The following is a 21,172-nucleotide window of genomic DNA, read 5'->3' on the forward strand; positions in this document are numbered from 1 at the left end:
ACTCACTCCACCGTGAACTCGTGCGTGCCCACGGGGATGCAGTAGACGAACTGCATGGCACTCCACAGCCGGTGGAACTCCACGCACTCGTCCACGTGCATCACCCCGTTGCTGGGCAGAGGCCCACGCCAGATGGGGTCATCCAGGAAAGTCCGGACCCGTGTCAGGATGACCTCGAACATGGACAGGCCGCAGCAGAGACGCTCCTTGGTCAGCAGGTCCCCCTCTCTCGCGATGGCAATTTGCTGCAGAAGGTTAAAGTGATGCAGTGCTGCAGCCGGGCGGGAGGCCAGGGCGGCGCCCAGCCCGGAGTCTGGTCTGTGACTTAGGGAAATGACCCGAGCACGTGGCCACCAGGTGGTGTGGAGGCTACGGCAACAGGAGTCCACATCACCAGCTACAGGCTTTGGGTCTTGGACCCGGCGGTGTGCGTGTGCACGCGTGTCCAGAATTCTAAGGGGAGAGTGGAGGAGAAGGGACTGTGATGTGACTATCCCCTGGGGCGAATGCTGTCTCACTTTTCTGTCTCTGGAGAGCGCACACACCCCATAGCAAATTTTTTTTTTTTTTGGAGAAGTCCCTTCTCCTCCATTCTCCTCTCGGGATCTTGAGCACACACGCACATGCGCCCGGCGTGAGTTTTAAGCCACCGGGTCCGGGACATGAACCGCGGTCGACTACGTGGGAGTCCAGCAATATAGTCATTACGCTAACTGCTGGTTCCCCCCATAGCAAACTTTTTAAAAAAGGTATTATCTGTGTCTGTCAAGATACTCATAGGCAAGAGGAATTTATACAGCTGAATGGCTTTTTTTTTAAAGGGATTTTTGCTAAAGGGCACATGGGCTAACTAGAGAGACAGACAGAAACTGAGAAATCAACCCCAGGGGGCATGGCCACACTGCAATCTCTCTCCTCCATTCTCCTCTCAGGATTTTGGGCACACACATGCACGTGCCTGGCATGAGTTTTAAGCTGCCGGGTCTGGGACTTGAACCACGGCTGACTATGTGGGAGTCCAGCGACATAACCACTTGCTGGTCCCGTACAGCTGTTCTTAACTCAGTGGTTCGGCCTGTAAGGGACCCTTGCCAACATCTAGAGACATCTTGGGTGGCCACGGTGTGAGGTGGGCCCACTGGCACCCAGCGGGTGAGGGCCAGTGCTGCTGCTGGACACCCTAGCACACACAGGCAGCCCGCCAGAGGATGTCCTACAGAGGCCCTCCTGCACGAAGGGAGGGCGTGAGACCCAAAGACGCCCCCTGTGTGCACCTTGTGGCAGGGGATGCGCTAGGCCTCCCAGGCGCCAGTTCATCACCGTCAGCCAGTGTGAGACGGGTGGGCCGCTGCAAACCCCACTGCGACACTAAGGGCGGCCCCAGCGCAGGCTGCGTGTGCGGTGGGGCTGACGGCCACTGTACCTGCGGGGTCCCCAGCCTCTCGATGAGCGGCACGAGGTGCAGGGGGGCGTACTTCGCCTCCAGTCGCTTCATCTTGGCGTCCAGCCTCTCGCCCTCTGGGGTGGAAGAAACGTTGGATTATGCAGTTCCTTTGCATGAAGGAGTGACCACAAGTTTAACTCTGCCTAAGAAATGGAGGCTTTTAAGTTATCATTATACACGTTCTCTTTAAGAATCCTTTCACAGAACTGGCCTGTCCTACCCACCCCTTATCCATTGTGTTCCGGCTTTGCCAGAGACCGCATGCTCACAAGAGACGGCGAGAGAGGGAAAGTGAGAAGGCCCCTGGGTGGCCCAGAGCCACCCCACCCCTCCCTTCTTTGGGGATTCTGGGCACGCATGCACATGTGCCCAGCGGGGCTCAGCTGCAAGGTCCAGGATCCAAACCACTGCTGGTCATCTGGGACCCAGGTGCCGAGACCACACCACCATTGGCCCTCGTAGTGGGTTTTTTAAAGAATTATTTTTAGAGATTCCTCCATGGCTCCTGAGAACTAGCAATTTCAGGGCAAAAAGAGAAATGAAGATTTTCTACTGATAATTCAGCCTCCAGTCCACAAACTCGAGTGGAAGGGAGCCCCTCTAGCCTTCTCTCTGTCTCTGTCTCTCTGTCTCTCTCTCTGCCTCTGTCTGTCTTCTCCTTTTTTTGGTAAGTTTTATTTTTTAAGGTAAAGTATTTTCTCAGCTTTCAGCCCCGCCTTTATCTTGCTAATAATTCCCTCTCCCTTCCCCACCCAGGAGAGGCAAGGGGCAGGTCCGATAGCACATTAAATACTAAGTAAAATGAAATAATTATTAAAAATGACATACAGCAAACCCCGCCACAGTAACAACCTGCTCCTAGCTGCTTCATTAACAGGCTGAGCATCCCTGATTCCAAAACCCCAAGTCTGAGATGCTCCAAACTCCAAAACAAGCTCCCGCAGGGTACCGACAACAGGAGCCGCACCTGCTCTCACGGGCAGGCCATTCCAAATGTGGCCACCCCAAAATGCCTGAACCCAGCTCCAGGCTGCGGCTATGAGGTGTAGACGTGGGTTCTTCCCTAGGCGATCTCACCTCGTGGATACGAACATTCAAAATGTAAGAAATCTGAAACCCGGAGCACTCGGGGCCCCAGCACCGCAGGTCCGGGGCACTCGCCCTGGTGTCTCGGCTGGGACTTTCCACTGCTCGACGCCCACGTACCGTGACTCTGGTCGCGACGGCCCGCCAGGCTCCACGTGGACTGGCCGCCTGGCGAGCACACGCCCCGCAAACACTCAGGCTCACCTTTCACGTGGACGCGTGGTAAGATGTTCTGGAAGGGCGCCGCGTGCAGCAGGTCACACACTTCTTCCAGAGACTAGGGCAGAGCGAGAGACGGTCACGAAGGAAGGGGCCTCCCCGCCAGGACAGAGAGCTGCTGGACGAGGCACGGCTCGGCCCTTCAGGGGACACGCGCCGCCTGGGACGAGGGTGCCGTACCTGTGCATGCGCACTGACAGCTGCCGGCCACGAGTGTGGTTAGGTACCTGAGCATGGCTGGGGCCCGGGAGGAGCCAAACGTCATGGCAGACACGGACATGGACCAGCTTCCACCCGGAAGGCGGGTTCGGCTTCCAGCCTCTCCGCGACTTGGCGGACCCACAGTCCAGCGGGAGGAGGCAGCCCCGGCACCCCCGGGGAGATGCCCCAAGCCTGTCCCTGGACCACAACTCCTTCAGTTCAAAAGACCCCACAGCAGCTGGGGGAGGGGGTTTGCCTCAGCTCATGGGCTTGCAGGACCCCAGAACCCCTCAGGGCCCAAAGGTGATCCCATTCATCTTTACAGCGGTAGCCCGGGGCTGCGGGGGCGTCTCAGCCCGCGATGCCATCAGCCCCAGCAGGCAAGAGGCAAGGGCACAGGCAGGGCTGCCATGCCCGCCCCGACACGTCTGCATTCCAGAGGTGAGACGACCGAAGCAGGAAACCCAGAACATACGAGAACCACTCGGCCGGAAAGGCGCGGGCAGTGGGGACCCAGAGGTGCTGGGCCAAGCTCGCCTGCCTTGACTGAGCGCGGCACCCTCTTGCCCAACTGTCAGGGGCTCCTCCCCTCTGCACGCACTGGGCAGGGCGATGGGTGACACCCCATGGGTCCTCCCTTCCTTGTAAATGCTCACAAGGCGGAGGGAGAGTGAGCATGTGAGAAGCCCCCAGCGGCCCTGGTCCCACCGCAATCCACTTTCCCTCATCATCCTGTCAGCGCCCCGGTGACGTGGGTACACCTGCCACGCTTCTCAAGTCCGGGGCCGGGACTCAAACCCCCGTCAGCCACGTGGGATCTGGCTTCCTCTGTGCAGTGCCTAACCACTGCCCGGCAGGGCCAGCCCAGGACTGTGTACAGGGAGACAGAGGAACTGCAGTGGGGACGCAGGCCTGGGGAGCCGGCCCCTACGTGGAGGCCACGGCTGCCCCAGGTTCTCAAAACCATCACCGCTGTCCTCAGGAAAGCCGGGGGGACACCGGTCTCAGCTGCAAACAGGAAGATCCTGCTCGGAGCAGACTTTATCAGGCAGCCCTGCCCTTCCTCCTACCGGGAGCCCGCGCAGGTGCCAAGCTGTACCCTTTACCACTTCTGAGACCAAAATAAGGCCCTGGAAGGGGTCGGTGTCCAGGGCCTTCCCCGCTGTCCTAGACATGGCAGGCCTACATGCAGCCCCTGGGCTCAGAACGAGCCCTGGACACTGGGTGCAGCCCTAGGGCTCGGAGTGAACCCCAGACAGCAGACCTGGGCAGAGCCCCCTAGGGTCAGACTGAACCCGGTATGCTGGGCCCGGGTGCAGCATCTGGGATCGGGGGGAGCCCTGGGAGCCCCACCTTGCTGGCCTGCTGGGAACACCACTCGACAGAGCTCCCACTCGCCTCCCGCACATGAGCCCAGGAGGGAGAGGCTGCTGGCAGCCGGAGAGCTCCCCACAGAGCCAGGGGTGCTCAGGCCCCGGGCACGGACCACTGCGTCCAGCGGGAGGGCGTGCTCTGCAGCGGGGACGGCGCTCCTGACTCGTCTTTCAGAAGCGCTCCCCAGGCTTGCAAGCGTGGTGTCAGGCGACAGGGTGACCGGCACTGTGCCTGTCACTTGGGGAGTCATCACGGGATGAAGACGTGAGGCCGGGCCCGCAGAGAGAGGAGAAAGCACGTGGACCTGGAGAGCCCCGTTCCGAGGCGTCAGACCCACAGGGCTGCAGGGCCATTTGACAATGTCCGCAGCTCCTTTGAGGGATGGCGACAGCAGGGCTTGGGGATCTGGGTGGCCAAGCTCACGGTGGCTCAGGTGCCCCTCTTCCAAGGGGCTTTGACCTTGCAGTCCCCACCCAGAGGCCAGCAGGTGCCAGACAACCGCACAATAGGCGGGGACTGACGGCGAGTCCACCCCGCTGGCCCCAGCTCCTGTGGCTCAGCGGTGACAGCACGTCCACAGGGGACCTGCATCTCTTCCTCTGTGGGCAGGCGAATCCCTGCCAGCTCCGCAGTCCCGGGAAGGACAGCGGCAGCAGCAGAGACGCTGGCCGGGTGCCCATCCTTCGTGAGTCAGGGCCACCCGCTGCCTCCCACTGCGGGGCAGCTGCCTGGGGTCCCCACTGAGCCCAGGAGATGGGGACAGTGAGGGCTGTGGTGTGGCCGCAGCGTGGGAAGGTCTACCTCGGACCAGAGGGATGGAGGAAGCCATGGGTCCCAGCGGCCTTCTCCATGCCGGACCTCAGATTCCTGACATGTGCCACCACCCTCTCTCCACACATGTTCATGTAAGGCTCGGCCCAACAGGCCCGGCAGCCTGCCTGCGAGGGGCGCCACGGCACCACCTCCTGAAACACGATGTCCTCCACGAAGGCCGGGTCCTGGAGACGCCAGGCCACTGTGGGCAGCAGCGTGGTCAAGGCCACGTGCGAGGCCACGCCACCCACAGGCTTCCTGCTCACGGGTGAAACGGTCAGCTGTTGTGATGTCCGGGGACAGAGGAGCAGGCCAGGGGACCACAGAGGAGCAGGCCACGGGACCACAGAGGAGCAGGCCAGGGGACCACAGAGGAGCAGGCCAGGGGACCACAGAGGAGCAGGCCAGGGGACCACAGAGGCCTCCAGCCTGGAACCGAGGCCTGATCACCAATCAGGGCACCTGAATCTACTGAAATTGAGGCGAGTGGAAATTCACTAAAACGCAGAAACCGGCTCCTCGGCCACACCCAGCCACGGTCACATGCTCTCGGCCACGGGCCTGACACTGCACGGGGCTCCTGGGGCGGCCACGCTCGCGGGACGTCCCGGTTAGCTCGGCCATCGGCACTGTGATGCCCACACATCACACTGCGCCCCTCGGTCGCTGGGGCCAGTTCCCGTTAACGCCCGGCGGGGGCGCACCAAGGGCAGCTCAGTGCCAGCCACCCCGCGGCCCGGCCGGCACTCACCAGGCTCTGCTCGATGAGCAGGCAGAAGAGCACGGCGTTGCCCACCTCCCGCAGGCTCTGGAAGCACACGGTCTTCAGCTCCGCGTACTCCACGATGTCCTTCAGCTGGTGGTGGAAGAACTCCAGGATGCCTGCGGGCAGAGCCAGGGGGTTGGGGGCCTCCTCGCCACGTGGAGCCCGTCGCCAGGCAGGCCGTGGTGGGGACTAAGCCGGTCCGGGAAACGGAACTGCGAGCGTGTTCACTTTGGGGGAAAACGCCGACGCCCACGCTCGGCTTTTCAGAACGTGCCCCGAGAGACCGCTGTGCCGTGCCTGCGTGGCCTGCTGCCATTCCCGACGACGGACAGAAACGCCTCTGAGAGGCTGCCCCATAGTCCCTTCCCGGGACCGAGGACGCCTCCGTCCCCTCAAGCACCAGTGACCAGGGGTGTAGAAGCTCGGCCTCACCACGGACCAGCCCTGGACGGCCACCCACGAGTGGACGCGGTCGCTGAACACACACGACTTGTGTCGTTGCCCGGCTTTTCAGAAAATGCTCAGACGAGGCTCAGGGCAGCGTGACGTGTCAAGGGCCCCTGCAGTCCCACTGGGAACAGGGGCACTTTCCGAGCGGTAAGGCTGTCTGGGTAGCTGCCACCAGCCGGCCAGCCGTATGGCCAGGCCCGAGGAGCACAACCGCCCAGCAGAGGGAGCCTAAGGACTGTCTGGACAGGTCGGGGGGGGGGGGGCGGGGGGGCAGGGCCACCAGTGAGCCCCTACCCTGCCTGGGTGGGGACTTCTCGTCAGAGTTTGGGGGGTGCACGGTGCTCCAAGCCCCATCGCCCCTCGACACCTAACCCTGGACCCCCCGGCTTCCCCACCTCCCGTCAGAGGCCCCAGTACCCTTCCCAGAGGCAGGCGTCACCGGCCTCCCACGAACACTCGGGGTCTGGTCTGCACATGCCCACCAACCCCCAGGGCGCGGCACGTCTGACCCTCCCCCGGCCCAGAGGAGCGGCGGCCCACACTGACCGGGAGAGCCGTACTCGTGCCGGGGCAGGCGGCAGATCTTGGGCATGACCTCCATCAGCGTCTTCACGTACTGCAGGATCGTGCCTTGCAGCTGCAGGGAGACAGCGCCACAGGCAGCGCATCAGCCACCCACCGCCACCTCCCCGGGGGCCACGCCTCGGCCACAGGCCTCCGCCCTCCCAAAGGCCCGACATGCACGTGACAGAGATGAGTCTGCTGGTCACACATGCGACAGTGCCCAGGGCTGCAGGACGTCCGGGCAGGAGAGAGAAATTCCACCCACGGCACGGGGACCCTCGCCAGGTCTTTGCAGGACCGACTACATTCACATTTTAAAACACGACTCCCCTTGCAAGAGGCTGGAAGCCCCAAGCTTGACAGGGAGGAGGTGGGACAGGGGACTCCATGACCCTCCCACGTGGACTCAGCATCCCCACCGCAAGCACCAGCCGCCCCAGGGAACCACAGCTCTCCCAAGGCAGTCTGGGTCGTCCGACAGATTCGGTGCAGCTTTGAGGCAGGACACAAGGTGGCTGAACCCCGCTGCGGTGAGGCCGGCAACCTTGCCCTTCCACTCCCGTGTGCTTTGGGGCAGAATCCCCAAAGCTGGGGGCCCAGGAGGGATGACCAAAGACTGCACCCTGACCAGTTTCCGATCCCACCTATGTGCTCGGCTGCTCAGCTTCTAGGAGCTATGGGGTTTTGTTTGGTTTTTGCCAGAGAACTCATGTGCTTGCCAGGGGCAGAGATCGTCCCACCACAACCCCTCCATCTCTCCTGCAGGATCCTGGGCATGCACATGTGCTCTGGGTGTTTCTCAAGCCACGGGTCCAGGACTTGAACCCACAGTCACCTGTGTGGCATCCAGCTAGCCCCCGAAATCTGTGTTTAAGCAACTATTTCACGAGTGGCAACGGGAGCTCTGTAGAACCATGCCTCCCCAGGCACTGGCCAACTGGAACAGGACGGGACACGAGGAACGGGTGGGCGGGCCGGGCATGCAGCCGTGGCTCCCTCCATGCCCTGGGAACAGCCAGCTCCTTTACAGAGGAGGAGGCCACCTCGGTACAGAGGAGGGGGTGATCTCAGTACAGAGGGGTCTTTAGAAAGCTCATGGGAAATGCATATTACAAGAAGAGCCAGTACGGGGACCAGCAGTTAGCGTAATGCAGAAAGCTCGTGGGAAATGCGTATTACAAGAAGAGCCAGTATGGGGACCAGCAGTTAGCGTAATGGCTATGTCGCTGGACTCCCACGTAGTCGACCGCGGTTCGAGGCCCAGACCCGGTGGCTTAAACTCATGCCGGGTGCGTGTACGTGCGTGCCCAAGATCCCGAGAGGAGAATGGAGGAGAAGGAACTGCGGCGTGGCCATCCCCCCTGGGGGATGATTTCTCGCTTTCTGTCTCTCTGTCTCTCTGTCTGGTGAGCACACGCGCCCTATAGCGAAAAACCTCTCCAAAAACAAAAAAAAAAAGAAGAGCCAGTACGGATTTCAAATTTGTTTTGCACCAAAATACACTCGCATTTTCATTCCATTTCCCGCCCACGTTTGCAAGTCCCCTGGGTGAAGAGTGGCCCTCGCTCACGGGGCAGACGGCACCGGGTAAGTGACAATGCCTGGGGACCAGTTCGGGGCCAGCTCCAGCCTCTGGAACTGGGAGAGATGGGGAGAGACCGAACCACACTGGCAGGAAGGTGGGCTCGCCAAATGGCCTCATCTGCAGGGGTCATCATCCAGGCACGGGGGAGTCCCGGGGGAGGCCCGGCCTGCCGCCTGGGCACGCGCATCGCAGGCAGGACACTGTCCAAAGGGACTCACCAGGCTCTTGACGACCTTCAGCAGCTCCTCCATGACCACGGCGATGCCCTGGTAGCCCAGCAGCCGGCAGATGACCTGGAAGTGCGGGGGCCCCACGAAGTTCCGGTAGCTGCTGTAGATGCTGGAGTAGGCCAGGTTCAAGGCCTGAGGGCGACGGATGGAGTTTAAGGCAAGGCCCAGCACATGCGCTGGTGGAGAAGCACCCGCAGACTCACGTCCCACACCCACGCCGCCCCGGGGGGAGGGGGCCCTGTGAATTCTCTGTGAAAGGCACTGTCCTCGCTGCTGGGGGGGTCTGTGCCCTGGTACGAAGAGAACCTGCTCAACTGCAGGGCGCCTCGATGTTTCCCCAGCCGCCCACCCACGTGCGGTCTGCCCAGGACCCCGAGTCTGTCTCGGCCCTCGCACTGCCTCTGTGGGGCTGCCCGGCAGTAGGGAGCTGGCCAGGACACCCCCACAGGCCTGCTCGGGAGTGCAGGGGCACCCTTGGGGCCAAGGAGAGCTGCCCCAGGTGGCAGGAGAGAAAGCGGGGAGAACCTGCTGAAGGATGGGCCTGTGAGCTCGTCTAAGGACGCGGGCGTGCAGCAGGGCGCCGGGCGGGCGCTCAGTGCCGCCCACTCCCCAGGCACCTTCAGCAACCCCACGGTGTTTATCCTCTGCTTTCGCTACAGGGCAAGTGTGCCCATGGAGACCAGGACAGAGAGAAAGGGCGCGTGATCAGTCGCCCCCGGGGATGGCCACACAGCAATCCCTTCTCCTCCATTCTTCTCGTGGGATTTTGGGCATGCACACGTGCCCGGCGTGTTCCAGGACACTGCGCCTGGCCCGGCGAAACCAAGTCGGCCATGTGGGACCCACTGTCTGGACCTCCACACCACCTGCCCCCACTTCTTGTTTAAAGACAGGGTCTCACTGTGTTGCCCAGGGCCAGCCTCGAGCTCGCGACCCTCCTGCCTCAGCCTCCCAATGTCACTGGGATCATAGGTGCATGGCACCACACCCAGCCTTCGGGATGGATGGAAATCCCGCGCCCTGTCCTCGAAGCTCCACCACCGTGGTTGTTTTCTTAAGTTCGTTTTTTTTTTAATTATTTTATTTAACTTTATTTATTTATTTGTATTTTAATTTGACCGGAGAGGGACAGAGTGAGAGATGGCATAGTAGTTAAGGTGCTGGACTCCCACATGGCCGACTGTGGTTCAAGTCCTAGACCTGGTAGCTTGCTTTCTCCTTTCCCTCTCTCTGCCTGGTCAAATTGAAAAATATGATAATATATAAAATTAAATAAATCTTACCAACAAAAAAAGAAAGAAATCTCTCCTTTGAGCAAACCATAGAGCTTAAGAAATTTGTTTAACTTGCAAGCGTGCTGTGTGCGCAGACAGACGGACCCACCTTGGACCCATGCAGATACTGGGGCTGTGCGTTTGGCTGCTTATCTCTTTGAAATTCCTGAGAGAAAGGTAGTACTGTCCGAACAAACCTAGACCAGGAAGATCGAAAAAGGAGAAATCCGATTTGACGGTCGTTCTTTGGAATTCCTGCCGGCCCCAGTTTAAGGATCTATTTTTCTAAATTTTATTATTATTCTATTGTTATATTTAACTTCGTCACCCAGCCACTGAGTCTTCTCCCCGGCTAACTGGTACAATCATCGCACAGGGAAACTCTAGGTCCAGAGCCACGGAGCGTCACAGACAGACTCTCACGATGAAGGACCCAGACCCCAGGAGCCAGAGCGAGACGCCCAGACACACGAGGTCTCCGATCTCAGGAAGTCGGGCCATCGGCAGACGGCGGGCACTGGTAGGGGAGGGGCACTCGTCCTTCCGGCCTCGGGTCAGGGTGCTGATGGCGAGGAGAAATACCAGCCGCGCCGGCCCCGCCCCAGCTCCCCGCCATGGCTGACCCAGGAAGAGCAGCAATTTGGTTAGGACGCTGTGCCGACAGAGGGCATCTGAAATCACGTGTGCAGGGTTTCAGGCAGACTCGTCAGACTCGGCGATCGCTTCCCGGTCAGACGGGCCATTTACATATGTAACAGCGCCAAGCCCCCGCTGGCCCCTCGGACGTGAAGGCCTCTGCGGGCGGCCCTTGGCTGAGCGATGAAGGAAGCCAGGTCCCACGTGGCTGCCCATGTGGTTCGAGCCTTCACCTGACAGCTTAAAAAGCATCCCAGGGTACGTGCGCCCCAAATCCCGAGAGCAGAGCTGCGTGTGAGCACATCCCACGGGGTGCTCGCTCCCTCTCCCCCGTTCTCTCCACGGTGAGCACGTGTGCCCTCCGGTGAGCGTGAGCGTGTACATATGTTACACTGTCGAGAAAGTCCGCCGTGTGCGTCTGTCTCAGGGACAGAAAGTGAGAAATGACCCTCTAGGGGGATGGCCACACTGCAATCCCTTCTCCTCTTGGGATCTGGGGCACGCACACACATGCAGCTGGCATGAGTCAGGAGCTTCTGGGTCCAGGACTCAAACCGCGATCGACCACGTGGGAGTCCAGCAATGTAACCATTATGCCACCTGCAGGTCCCCGTGACATGCTTTTCTTTGCGAAAACAGAAACGCGGTCTGCGTGACCAGCTCATACCGCACCCCACTGCAGGACGAAGGCATGTCCGTGGAGACGCTGCGGCACACGGCGCGGTGCATCTGCGGGGAAGCACGTTACCGACAGGTGCCCGGGCCAAAGGGCAGCCGGCCAGCTGCCCACCTCGGTCAGTGGCTCTGCTGTGGGGCTGTCCGTGCCCGGCTCCAGACCACCTAAAGTAACGCCCGCAGAAAGCCCCGTGTTCTCTCCTGTGAAAGTCTTCAGAAGGGCCTGGGTGACTGGAACACGACAGCCCTGGCAAACCCACACGTGAAGTCGTGTGAGCGCCTCTGGCAGCAGGTGGTGGAGGCCACGGACCCTGCTCAGTACCTATGATGGGCTGGGCCGGCCCCAGAAGCACAGCAGAGGCTGGCTGGGGAAAGGCCCTTACTACACCGCAGAGAAAAGACGATGCTCAAAATTATGCAATGAAAACCTTCGAAGGAGGGACCAGAATTTGGAGTAACGGCTATGTTGCTGGATTCCCACGTAGTCGACAGGGGTTTGAGTCCTGGACCCAATGGTTCAAACGGTTGGGCGTGTGTGCGTGCGTGCCCAAGATCCCGGGAGGAGAAAGGACTGTGGCGTGGCCAGTCCCCTGAGGGGTGATTTCTCACTTTCTGTTTCTCTGGAGCGCACGCATCCTATAGCAAAAACCTCTCCAAAAAAAAAGAAAGAAAAAGAAAAAGGAAACCTTTGAAGGAGCCAGGGCTTCTGTTTTGTTTTGTGTTTCTGTTTTTTTTTTTTTAAGAGAGATTTTTGCTATAGGGTGCATGCGCTCGCCGGAGAGACAGAGCGAGACAGAAAGCCAGAAATCATCCCCCTTGGCAGAGGGGGGCCAACGCCACAAACCCTTCTCCTCTAAGGATTTTGGACACGCACGCGCACACGCCTGGTGTGAGTTTGAAGCAGCTGGGTCCGAGACTCCAGTCGTGGTCGACTAGATGGGGGCCCAGCGACAAAGCCACGTACCATCTGCTGGTCCCGGTTTGTCACATTTGTCACAGACAGAGGGCAGGCGCGCTCAGCAGGGGGAGAAGGCGCCCTCCATGGGACATGGCCACGCCCAGTCCCTCAGCCCATTTCTATGTCCTGTTGGGGTTTGGGGCACACACGCACACGCCACTGGGCTGAGATTCACACTGCAGTGAGCTGTGTGGGACCCGGCTCCCCGCACCACTGGGCCACAGGGCCAGCCCCACACAGATGGCACTGCCGATGTCGGCTGGTGCTGTCCACCTGCTCGGGCTCCTCCGAGGTGTCCACTGGCCGCGCTGGCCTGGGAGAGACTTGGTGACCAACCAAAGCCAGGAGGGTCCTGAGAACGTCGGCCGTGAGCGGCACTGTTCTCGGAGGGCGGCACGGGCAGGGAGTGCCTGCGCTAACGCGGAGCAGCCTCACGATGTGCATGCGACTGGAAAAGACGGGCAGGCGGGTGCCCCGCGACCTCGCCATGTGCCCACGTGTGCCCGGCCGCCCCACCGTATGCACGGACACGTTCGTGTGTCGCGTGCGCAGGGACTGTGCTCGGTCGCTCGGCGCCCTCACCGGTTGGTGGAGCCGTTGTAGCAGTAGTTGGGCAGGAAGTCGTAGTTGAGCTCCCAGAAGACGTGGAGGGTGATCCTCCCGTAGGGCGCCGACACGTTGTGGTTGGCTTCCCGGAACATGGCATCGAAGCTGTCCAGCGTCAGGTACCGGCTCAGCAGCTTGTGGGTCATGCGGTTGATTTCCAGGAGGCCGTCGAGCTCCTGCAGGGCCAGGGTCAGGGCCAGGCAGTGAGGACAGAGCTGCCAGGCAGGAGGGGCCACCCTCGTCCCTGGGGGGCCCGGCGCAGTAAGGGGCCGAGCACTAGGGGTTTTTGCCATAGGGCATATATACTCCGGGGCTGAAAGAAGTGAGAAATCCCCCGGGGGTGGCCCTGCCTCAGTCCCTTCTCTGGTCTCCTCTTAGGGTTTTGGGTGTGGACACCAATGTACCAGTGGTCAGGTCCAGGGCTCGAACTGCACACTTGACCACATGGGATTCAGAGCCTTAACCACCACGCCACCTGCTGGCCCCAGTTTAAGGATCTTTTTTTCTAAACTTTATTATTATTATATTTTTAATCTGACCAGAGAGAGAGGGAGAGGGAAGGTGAGAAAGCAAGTCACCAGGTCCAGGACTTGAACCGCAGTCAGCCACATGGGAGTCTAGCACCATAACCACATCAGCTGTTCGCCCCAGTTTGGGTGTTTTCTAATGCCCTGATTTCTGTTCCTTAACCCTGTTTCCTCGTGTTCGAAGTTCTATGCCACTGTCCATTCCATTTTTTGTTTTTGTTTGTTTGTTTGTTTTGGTCATAGATTCCAGTTCCCTGAAGAAACTCTCCCTCTCTCCCTGTGACCGTCTTTCCATGCAGCCTGAGTGAGCGGATCTCACCACAACTACAGCCTGGCCCTGGGGCGCAGACCTGCTGTGGCCACGGCCTGCCTCTTAGACCTAGTGCTTTTTAACTGAAGGCTAAACATTCCACGTTTTAAAAACCGAGGAGGTGCCAGAGCGTGTTTCCAGAGGGCCCATTGCCTGCACCCTGGTCCCACCAGGTCTGAGCAGGGCCCAGGTAGGCTGCGGTTCTGGGAGCCATGGCGTGCCTGCCTCTAGCGTGGCCTCAGGGAGGCATTCAAGTAGGTGCCCTGCCGGGCCCGGAGTCTGCTCTGTTCCCGGAGGCCTGGCCGCTGTGCTCCAGGGCTGCGCCAGAACCTGGCAGCCTTCCCCAGTGGGATGAGCACCACTGAGAGCCCCTCGAGGCCTGGCAACTGCCCAAGGCCCTGCAGTCGGGCCCCCAGCAGGGCCTGTGCCTGGGTGCCGCCTGGATCCCCAACCTCCAGCCTTGGCCGTGGGAAAGGAGAAGGACCCCGCGACTGCAGCACTGCCCTCGCCCCTGCGTCCCTATCATGTCTCCCACCCAGCCACGTGGCCGTCCTCGCAGGGCGGCCGGCCTATATGAGTCCCCAGCGCTGCAGCTGGGGGTGAAGGTGCCGGTCAGACGGTGTCAGGGCTGGCCTCGCCACCACGTGGGAGTCGGCCGCACGGAGCCCCTCCCAGGGTATGCAGGTGCTGCGCCGTGGCCCTGGCTCCTCTTTGAAAAACAATCACGCAATTTCATCTGCTGCGGCCACGTGCCGTCCTAGGGCCTGACAGACTCGTCCTCCCTCATCGCTCTTTCCAGTCAGAGCGTGGGCACCTCGATGGCGTACCAGACGGTGCACTTCCTCAGTTCCTCGACACGCTGAGAACCACAGGGCGGGACGGGGCCCTCGGCCCTTACTACGGCCCCTCCATCTCCGTCATCCGTGGCCTGCGTGGGCTTCGGAAGATCTCACTATACAGACGTGATTGCACTGGGTCCGTTTCCAAACCTTGTTCTAATTATTGTGATAAAGACTTAAAAAAGATTTTATCTACCGAACATTCCTACGGAAATGCAGGCACGTGACTGAATTCTGTCTCTCTGGCCACAGGTAGGGATTATTGATTTAAGATAAGGATCCTCTCGGAGGTTAATTTCAGATTGGGAACAAGAGCAGATGCTTTGAGACACTCCAGACAGGACCAGCAGATGGTGTAATGGTTATGTCGCTGGACTCGCACGTAGTCGACCATGGTTCGAGTCCCAGACCAAGCAGCTTAAAAATCACACTGAGCATGTGTGCGTGCGTGAAAAATCCCGAGAAGAAAACGGACTGTGGTGTGGCTGTGCCCCCAGGGGTGATCTCTCACTTTCTATCTCTGTGTCTCTCTCTCCAGTGAGCACACGACCTGTTGCAGAAATCTCTCTTACAAACAAACAAACAAACAAACTCAAGCTATGCCAGATTCAGCTAGCGGACACCGTCTGCTTCTCTCCTGGGTGAGGACTGGACCTAGCAGCCCGAGTCGGCCAGGGCAGAACCGAGAGCCGTCGGAGCACTCACAACGATGGACGTCAGGTCCTCGCTTTCGAACCGCCCGATGGCCAGCTCCAGAGACTTGTACATGGCTGCCGAGACGCGCTGCGTGATCAGACGGTTCAGGTCGATGGACCTGCCAAGGAGCTGTCGGAGGAGGCGGCGAGGACATCAGGCCCACGGAGACACGAGAACCTCGCGAGCAACAGAAAGTGAACGGAGAAAAGGAAAGAAAGAGAAAAGGAAGGGACGAACCCAGAACCCCATTCGTAAAGATAAAGTAACACCTGTGTGTAGAAGGACGCGGTAGAAACGTAACCCCTTTAAGGAGCACACGTCGGCGTTGCCAAGTGGCCGCATTCCCCGGCGCAGCAGCTGCCACTCCCCCTCACGTGGGCATTGCACGGGACGCCAGCTCTCACGGGACACACGTGAGGAGTCCTGAGCTGCCAGGAAGCCCCGTCCCCACGCGGCTCCAGGGCTCCCTCACCTGCACGTGCCTCTGCTTGAGCAGCGTCTCGTAGCGGTTGGACGGCGGGAGGTGGATCGTGGCCCCCTGGTTCTTACATTCTGACCGTAGCCGCTTATCCAGGAGCAGACTGTACGGAAGGAAGGAGGGCGTCGCGCACGCGGCTGGTTGAACGGAGATGCCAGCCCAAAGAGCGGAGGCTTGGCGCGGGGCGCGTCCGCCAGGGACTCACCTCCCCGCCATGACCTTGTAGTACGCAAATATCTGGTCGGCCAGCTTATAGACAAACTGGTCAAAACACAGGTTCACCTGCAGGAGAAGGGGGACGCCTCAGACAAGAGCACGGGAACAGCGGAAGCCAGGGCTCTGACTAGGAAACGGGACCAGACCCAGCGGCCCTGTCCAGGGACACAGGTGGATGCCCCGCCCTGACGCCAGCCACCGTGTTGGGAGAGCAAAGGTCCACAATGCCTCCCGCGCACGGGCATGTGGGACCGTCCCCACCCTGTCCCGGGGGCTGCCCGCCTTCGAGCCGCCTGGGCTAACCCCAAGACCCACACCCTGTTTTACAGATGGGGCTGGTGCCAGGCCCTGAACTGCAACCGCACAGACACGAGGGCTGTGGCTGCTGGGCCCAGGGTATGGGTGCCAGGCAGACAGAGCCAGGAGGGGCATGTGGTGCTGGCCCATGACCCGACTCCACCACAGCACCGCTAAGTGGACCTCGCCCATGACCCGACTCCACCACAGCACCGCTTCCAGGTGGTCGTCCCGAGGGGCGGATGGGCCTGGGCGCACGGAGCAGCGCGTGGACCCTGCGCCTTCACCTGAGCTAGCGACGGGCTGTGTCCCTGCTGACCCGCGCCACCCGAGACAGCCTCGAGAAACACCAGGAGGCGTGCACACGCCACACGCGCCTCGCTGCCTACCCAGCCCTGGGTCTTAGCGGCCGTGCGTCCCTAACTGCACTGAGAAGACTGGGAGAGACGGCAGCGAGGGGCCGGGGTGGGCCTCACCTCCGCCTCGATCTCGTCGTACAGAAACTGCTTGTTGAACTTGGTGAGCGCGTAGTGGGCACTGTCGTTGTACAGGTCCAGGGAGTACAGGACATACCTGCGGGGGCGGAGGGCCGCGTCACTCCCGTCCCCGCCACGCATGTGCAGCCGCACGGCACCCCATTTCTCGGGAAGCCTCCCTTGCCCGGGAGGCGGATTGCTGTCTGTATCCATGGCTGAACTGTGGTCTTGCCCAGAACCCTGCAGCTGTGTCTGAGGGGACCCGGCACCCCACCAGGGGACCAGGCAGGGACAGAGAGGCACCACACAAGGCCACACGGTGCCCCTCGGCTGTGTCTGCTCACTTAATCAAGCCTTAAAGCCTTCACCACCAGTATGTGCGCAAGGCCTTCTGAGAGCTCACGTAACACGGAGACACTGCACGGGGTTAGAAATGTCTCTGTGCCAGAACTAACTCACACTTTAAATCCCATTCATTTGTGAACTTTCTGAAGTCCCCTCATATTTTGTTTTTAAAACAACAGTGAGTGGGACCAGGAGTTAGCGTAATGGCTATGTCGCTGAACTCCCATGTAGTCAACTGTGGTTCGCATCCCGGACACGGTGGCTTAAAACTCACATGGGGCGCGTGTGCATGCGTGCCCAAGATCCCGAGAGGAGAATGGAAAAGGGATTGCGGCGTGACCATCCCCCCGGGGGTGATTTCTCACTTTCTGTCTCTCTCTCTCTGTCTGGCGAGAGCACGCGCCCTATAGCAAAACCTCTCAAAACAAAACAAAACGAGAGTAAGTCACAGGTTGAGTATTCCTTATTCAAAATGCCTGGCACCAGAAATGTTTCAGAATTTGAGGCCGGCGGGTGGCGTGGTGGTTAAGGGCACTGGACGCTCACATAGCTGACCGTGGTTTGAGTCCCGGACCTGGCGGCTTGCTTTCTCACTCTCTTTCTCACTTTGTCCCTCTCTGTTCAAATTAAAAATAAATAAATAAAGTCAAATAAAACAATTCAAAAAAGGATGAAGGTTCCAGACCCTTGGTGGACAGGCACACCCCGTGCTGGGTCTGAGCTGGAACCCGTTCCCCCTGTGTCTGCACACGGGGCACAGACAGCACTGCTCCCCCGGCAGGAGGAGGCCCCAGGTGAGGGCCAGCTCCTCACCGCAGCCCTAACTCACTGGAAGCGGCTGTGGGAAGGCGACCCTCCTGACCATCGCCCGGGCGCTACGAGTGGCCGTGAAGACTGACACCAGCAAGCTGCCTGGGGGTCAGTCCTCACATGCTTGCAAGACACCCCCTTTCACTGCGTTCCCTTCGTGGACTTCCTGTTCTCAAAGGTCGACCTGAGCCCTGGCCCAATGCCGGCCCCAGACAAAGCCGTATAATCAATGGTCCTCCCCAAGGGGGGTCAAAGGTTGCACCGACAGGGCCCTCCAGCCCTTCACACTCGGGTGCAGCCGCCGCGCTTCAGGCAGCCACGCCCTGCAGGCCAGGCTCATGGGACGTCCTGCCAGGGCCACCCGCCAGCACGTGAGGGCGCAACCTCACGGCTCTTCTGCTCAACCTCCTGATTTCTGCCTGAAGCCAAGACGCAGGTGCTGGTAGGAGCCCGGCAGCTTCACCCCAGGAGCACGAGCTCAAAGCAACCTGAACACAGCCTGGCCACCTCCCAGCCCCCAAGCCCCGCGAGGGCCGTGGCCACCAGCCTGGACACTCACTCCATCATGGACGCCTCCTTGGTCTCCAGGATGTGGTCGGTCAGGATCCAGGGCATGGACATCTCGATGGGGAACTGGATGCGCCTGCCCATGGTCAGCTCCAAGAAGAACTCGCGGAACCACAGCTGCGAGAGGTCACAGCACTGCTGCAGCGTTTCTGGGGTCAGAGACAGCGCGTCACCCGGGCAGGCCACAGTGGCCGGCCTCCCTGGGCCCAGCCTCGGGCCAGACATGTGGACGGGAGTGGGCGGGGCTAAAGGCCAGCAGGGAGGGGCTGCAGGAACGGCCACGGGGCTCTCATGGACCCTGGGAGGCCCTGGGTGGGATCGGGAATGCCCTCGTCACAAGCAAGAAACAGGGATATCGTCGGTCTTGGTCAGGGACAAGCTCCAGCCCAGGACCCTGCGCTCCACGCACAGCCCGGGAGGCCTACCCGTGCAGAGGTTCAGGCAGATTATTAAAAACCCGTCTCTGCCTCTCAGGGTGCAGCTGACGACAGAAGTGCTACCACTTGTGCTGACACCTATAGCTTTGCAGCCGGCCGGCTGCCTCTCTGGAGAGGTGCGGCCAGCCCGGGGACAGGCCACCGCGGAGAGGCCAGGAACAGCGCGGGGCAGAGTGCGCCCACGGGGGGCCGGGCGAGGAGCCTGGATGTCGCCAGGACAGAAGCCAGTCCCGGCACGCACAGCCCGGTCTCTACCCAGGCGACGAGACAGTCTCCTGTGAGCCTGATGATCCCAGGGGATCGAGGCTGTGTTCACACGGCCAGGCCAGCCACGGCCCTCACCCTCCTAAGGGCCACACCCCACCGGGGGCGGCCGAGGCCAGGGAGCCACGGAATGCCACAACCGCACAGGTCAGGCCGCGTCCCTGCCTGGGAGCACGAGGGTCGGAGGGGACGGGTGGGCCGAGGCGCTGGACAGCGCCTGTCGGAGCATGCCAGGCCGGCGCCCGCGAGCGTCTCTTACCACTGAAATTGATCAAGTGCGTGTAGAAGAAGGACTGGCGGTGGAACTTTTCTATGTCCAGTATGGCAGGCCCCTTAAGGCTACTTCTCAGGGTTTTCTTGGAACCACTTTTGTCCGCAATGAGGGACTCCAGCATGGTTCTCACCATGTACAGCTGGGTTACCGAGGAGGCGTCTGTGGGGGAAACACCCACAGCGGTGCGTTAGTGCCGGCGCCCTCACAGCACGGAGGGGGACGGCTCCGGCTCCGGCTCCGGCTCCTCCGCGCCCTGCACGACGAGAACAACAAACGAGGTCTTACCACCGAAGGTTAAAAGGGGTGGGTAGGCGTAGGACTGCCGCAGAAACACGTTAACCACATGCAAGAGCCTTTCCAGGCCCAGGGCCCTGAGCTGCCGCAGCAGCTCAGCCGAGCTCAGGGACTCGGCCATGGTGCGCACCAGGAAGAGCTAGACACGACAGACAGGGAGAGGCGGGAGAGAGCGTTAGTCACACACGCCACGCACACGGCAGCGGGGCACGGGCCAGCTGGGAGGGCCAGCCCCCACGGCCAGCGCCGTCCTGCTCGGAGAGGTTTCGCAAGGGCCAGCGTCATGCTTCGCTGGAGGGCAGAGCTCAGGGACTCGGCCATGGTGCGCACCAGGAAGAGCTAGACACGACAGACAGGGAGAGGCGGGAGAGAGCGTTAGTCACACACGCCACGCACACGGCAGCGGGGCACGGGCCAGCTGGGAGGGCCAGCCCCCACGGCCAGCGCCGTCCTGCTCGGAGAGGTTTCGCAAGGGCCAGCGTCATGCTTCGCTGGAGCGGAGACGGACAGGAGAGGGTCCCCGCGTCCACCCCGGAGGGGAGTGAGAACCAGGTCCCTGCGGAAGCGCAGTGACTCGACCAGACATGCGAGGCAGGGGACGCAGCGCCAGGGCAGGCCTGGCCATGCCAAGAGAGGCCTGCCGTGGGGCGTGGGAGCGTGACACAGGACACAGTGCCCCACGGCCTCCCCACATGTTCCCAGACCTGCAGACCACGTGACAGCACACATTCACACACCCAGCGAGAAGCATGACTTATACACGTGTGCACAGACATGTACCCGTGTGTTAGGAACAGGGGTGGAACTGCACTGAGATGCCCCGCTGAAGCCAAGTAACCAGGCAGAGGGCCCCGGGCAATGACCGGGCGCGGAGCGGGGAGCAGAGGCGGTGCCCACTCTGCCTGAGGGACCTAGGGGCCGTCCCACCCCCGCCACCCTGCTCGGGACCAGCCACCCTGGCCCAGGGTGGGGACCACCTGTGTGCTGGAGGGCCCCACGGCACGCCGAGGCACTTTGATGTCAAAGCCACTCTTGGGGTCCTTCTCGCCACGCAGTGCCGGGTCGTTGAAGGGCTCGTGCCCGGTCTCCCAGTCACACACGGTCTTCCTGATGGCCTGCAGGACGCTGAAGGACCAGGTTAACAGTGAGGCGGGAGCCTGAGCCCTCAGGGACTTCCACAGCCGCGGCATCTTCTCACCAGAGAGGCCCTCAGAACAGCAACGCACACACGTGACCCCTCCGGGGGTGGCGGGGACTGGTGACGACAACGTGTTTCCTCGAGAGCGTGGCTGCTCCCAGAGGGCTGAGCTCATCGGGCAGGCCGGCCATGGAGCTCCACTTCTGGACACCGGCAAAGTGGCCCGAGTCGTGCAAGGACAGGCCACAAGTGCCGGCCCAGACAGCGGAGCCCACCAGCCACAGCCGCCAGCCCCTATGAAATCACCCAAGCCACTGAGGACC

The 21,172-nt window shown here is 61.0% G+C and overlaps 1 protein-coding gene across 2 annotated transcripts in view; it reads right to left on the reverse strand.

Moving 5' to 3' along the window:
- CYFIP1 (cytoplasmic FMR1 interacting protein 1) overlaps positions 1 to 21,172 on the reverse strand; it is a 39,580-nt gene that overhangs the window by 3,302 nt on the left and 15,106 nt on the right. The window contains exons 14-28 of one of the 2 annotated variants that reach the window (XM_027767803.1): positions 20,689 to 20,836; positions 19,403 to 19,556; positions 18,435 to 18,591; positions 16,721 to 16,817; positions 15,937 to 16,013; positions 15,726 to 15,834; positions 15,263 to 15,382; positions 12,858 to 13,057; positions 10,116 to 10,203; positions 8,721 to 8,864; positions 6,900 to 6,990; positions 5,889 to 6,019; positions 2,735 to 2,807; positions 1,424 to 1,518; positions 7 to 245 (exon numbers count right to left, since the gene is read on the reverse strand). In XM_027767803.1, the coding sequence (XP_027623604.1) occupies positions 7 to 245; positions 1,424 to 1,518; positions 2,735 to 2,807; positions 5,889 to 6,019; positions 6,900 to 6,990; positions 8,721 to 8,864; positions 10,116 to 10,203; positions 12,858 to 13,057; positions 15,263 to 15,382; positions 15,726 to 15,834; positions 15,937 to 16,013; positions 16,721 to 16,817; positions 18,435 to 18,591; positions 19,403 to 19,556; positions 20,689 to 20,836 (1,923 nt within the window). Of the gene's footprint in view, positions 1 to 6; positions 246 to 1,423; positions 1,519 to 2,734; positions 2,808 to 5,888; positions 6,020 to 6,899; positions 6,991 to 8,720; positions 8,865 to 10,115; positions 10,204 to 12,857; positions 13,058 to 15,262; positions 15,383 to 15,725; positions 15,835 to 15,936; positions 16,014 to 16,720; positions 16,818 to 18,434; positions 18,592 to 19,402; positions 19,557 to 19,702; positions 19,851 to 20,688; positions 20,837 to 21,172 lie in introns of both variants that reach the window. The other variant, XM_027767804.1, reaches the window with a different exon arrangement.

Source organism: Tupaia chinensis, unplaced genomic scaffold, assembly GCF_000334495.1.
Source record: "Tupaia chinensis unplaced genomic scaffold, TupChi_1.0 Scaffold144682_1, whole genome shotgun sequence".
Lineage (NCBI taxonomy): Eukaryota > Metazoa > Chordata > Mammalia > Scandentia > Tupaiidae > Tupaia > Tupaia belangeri.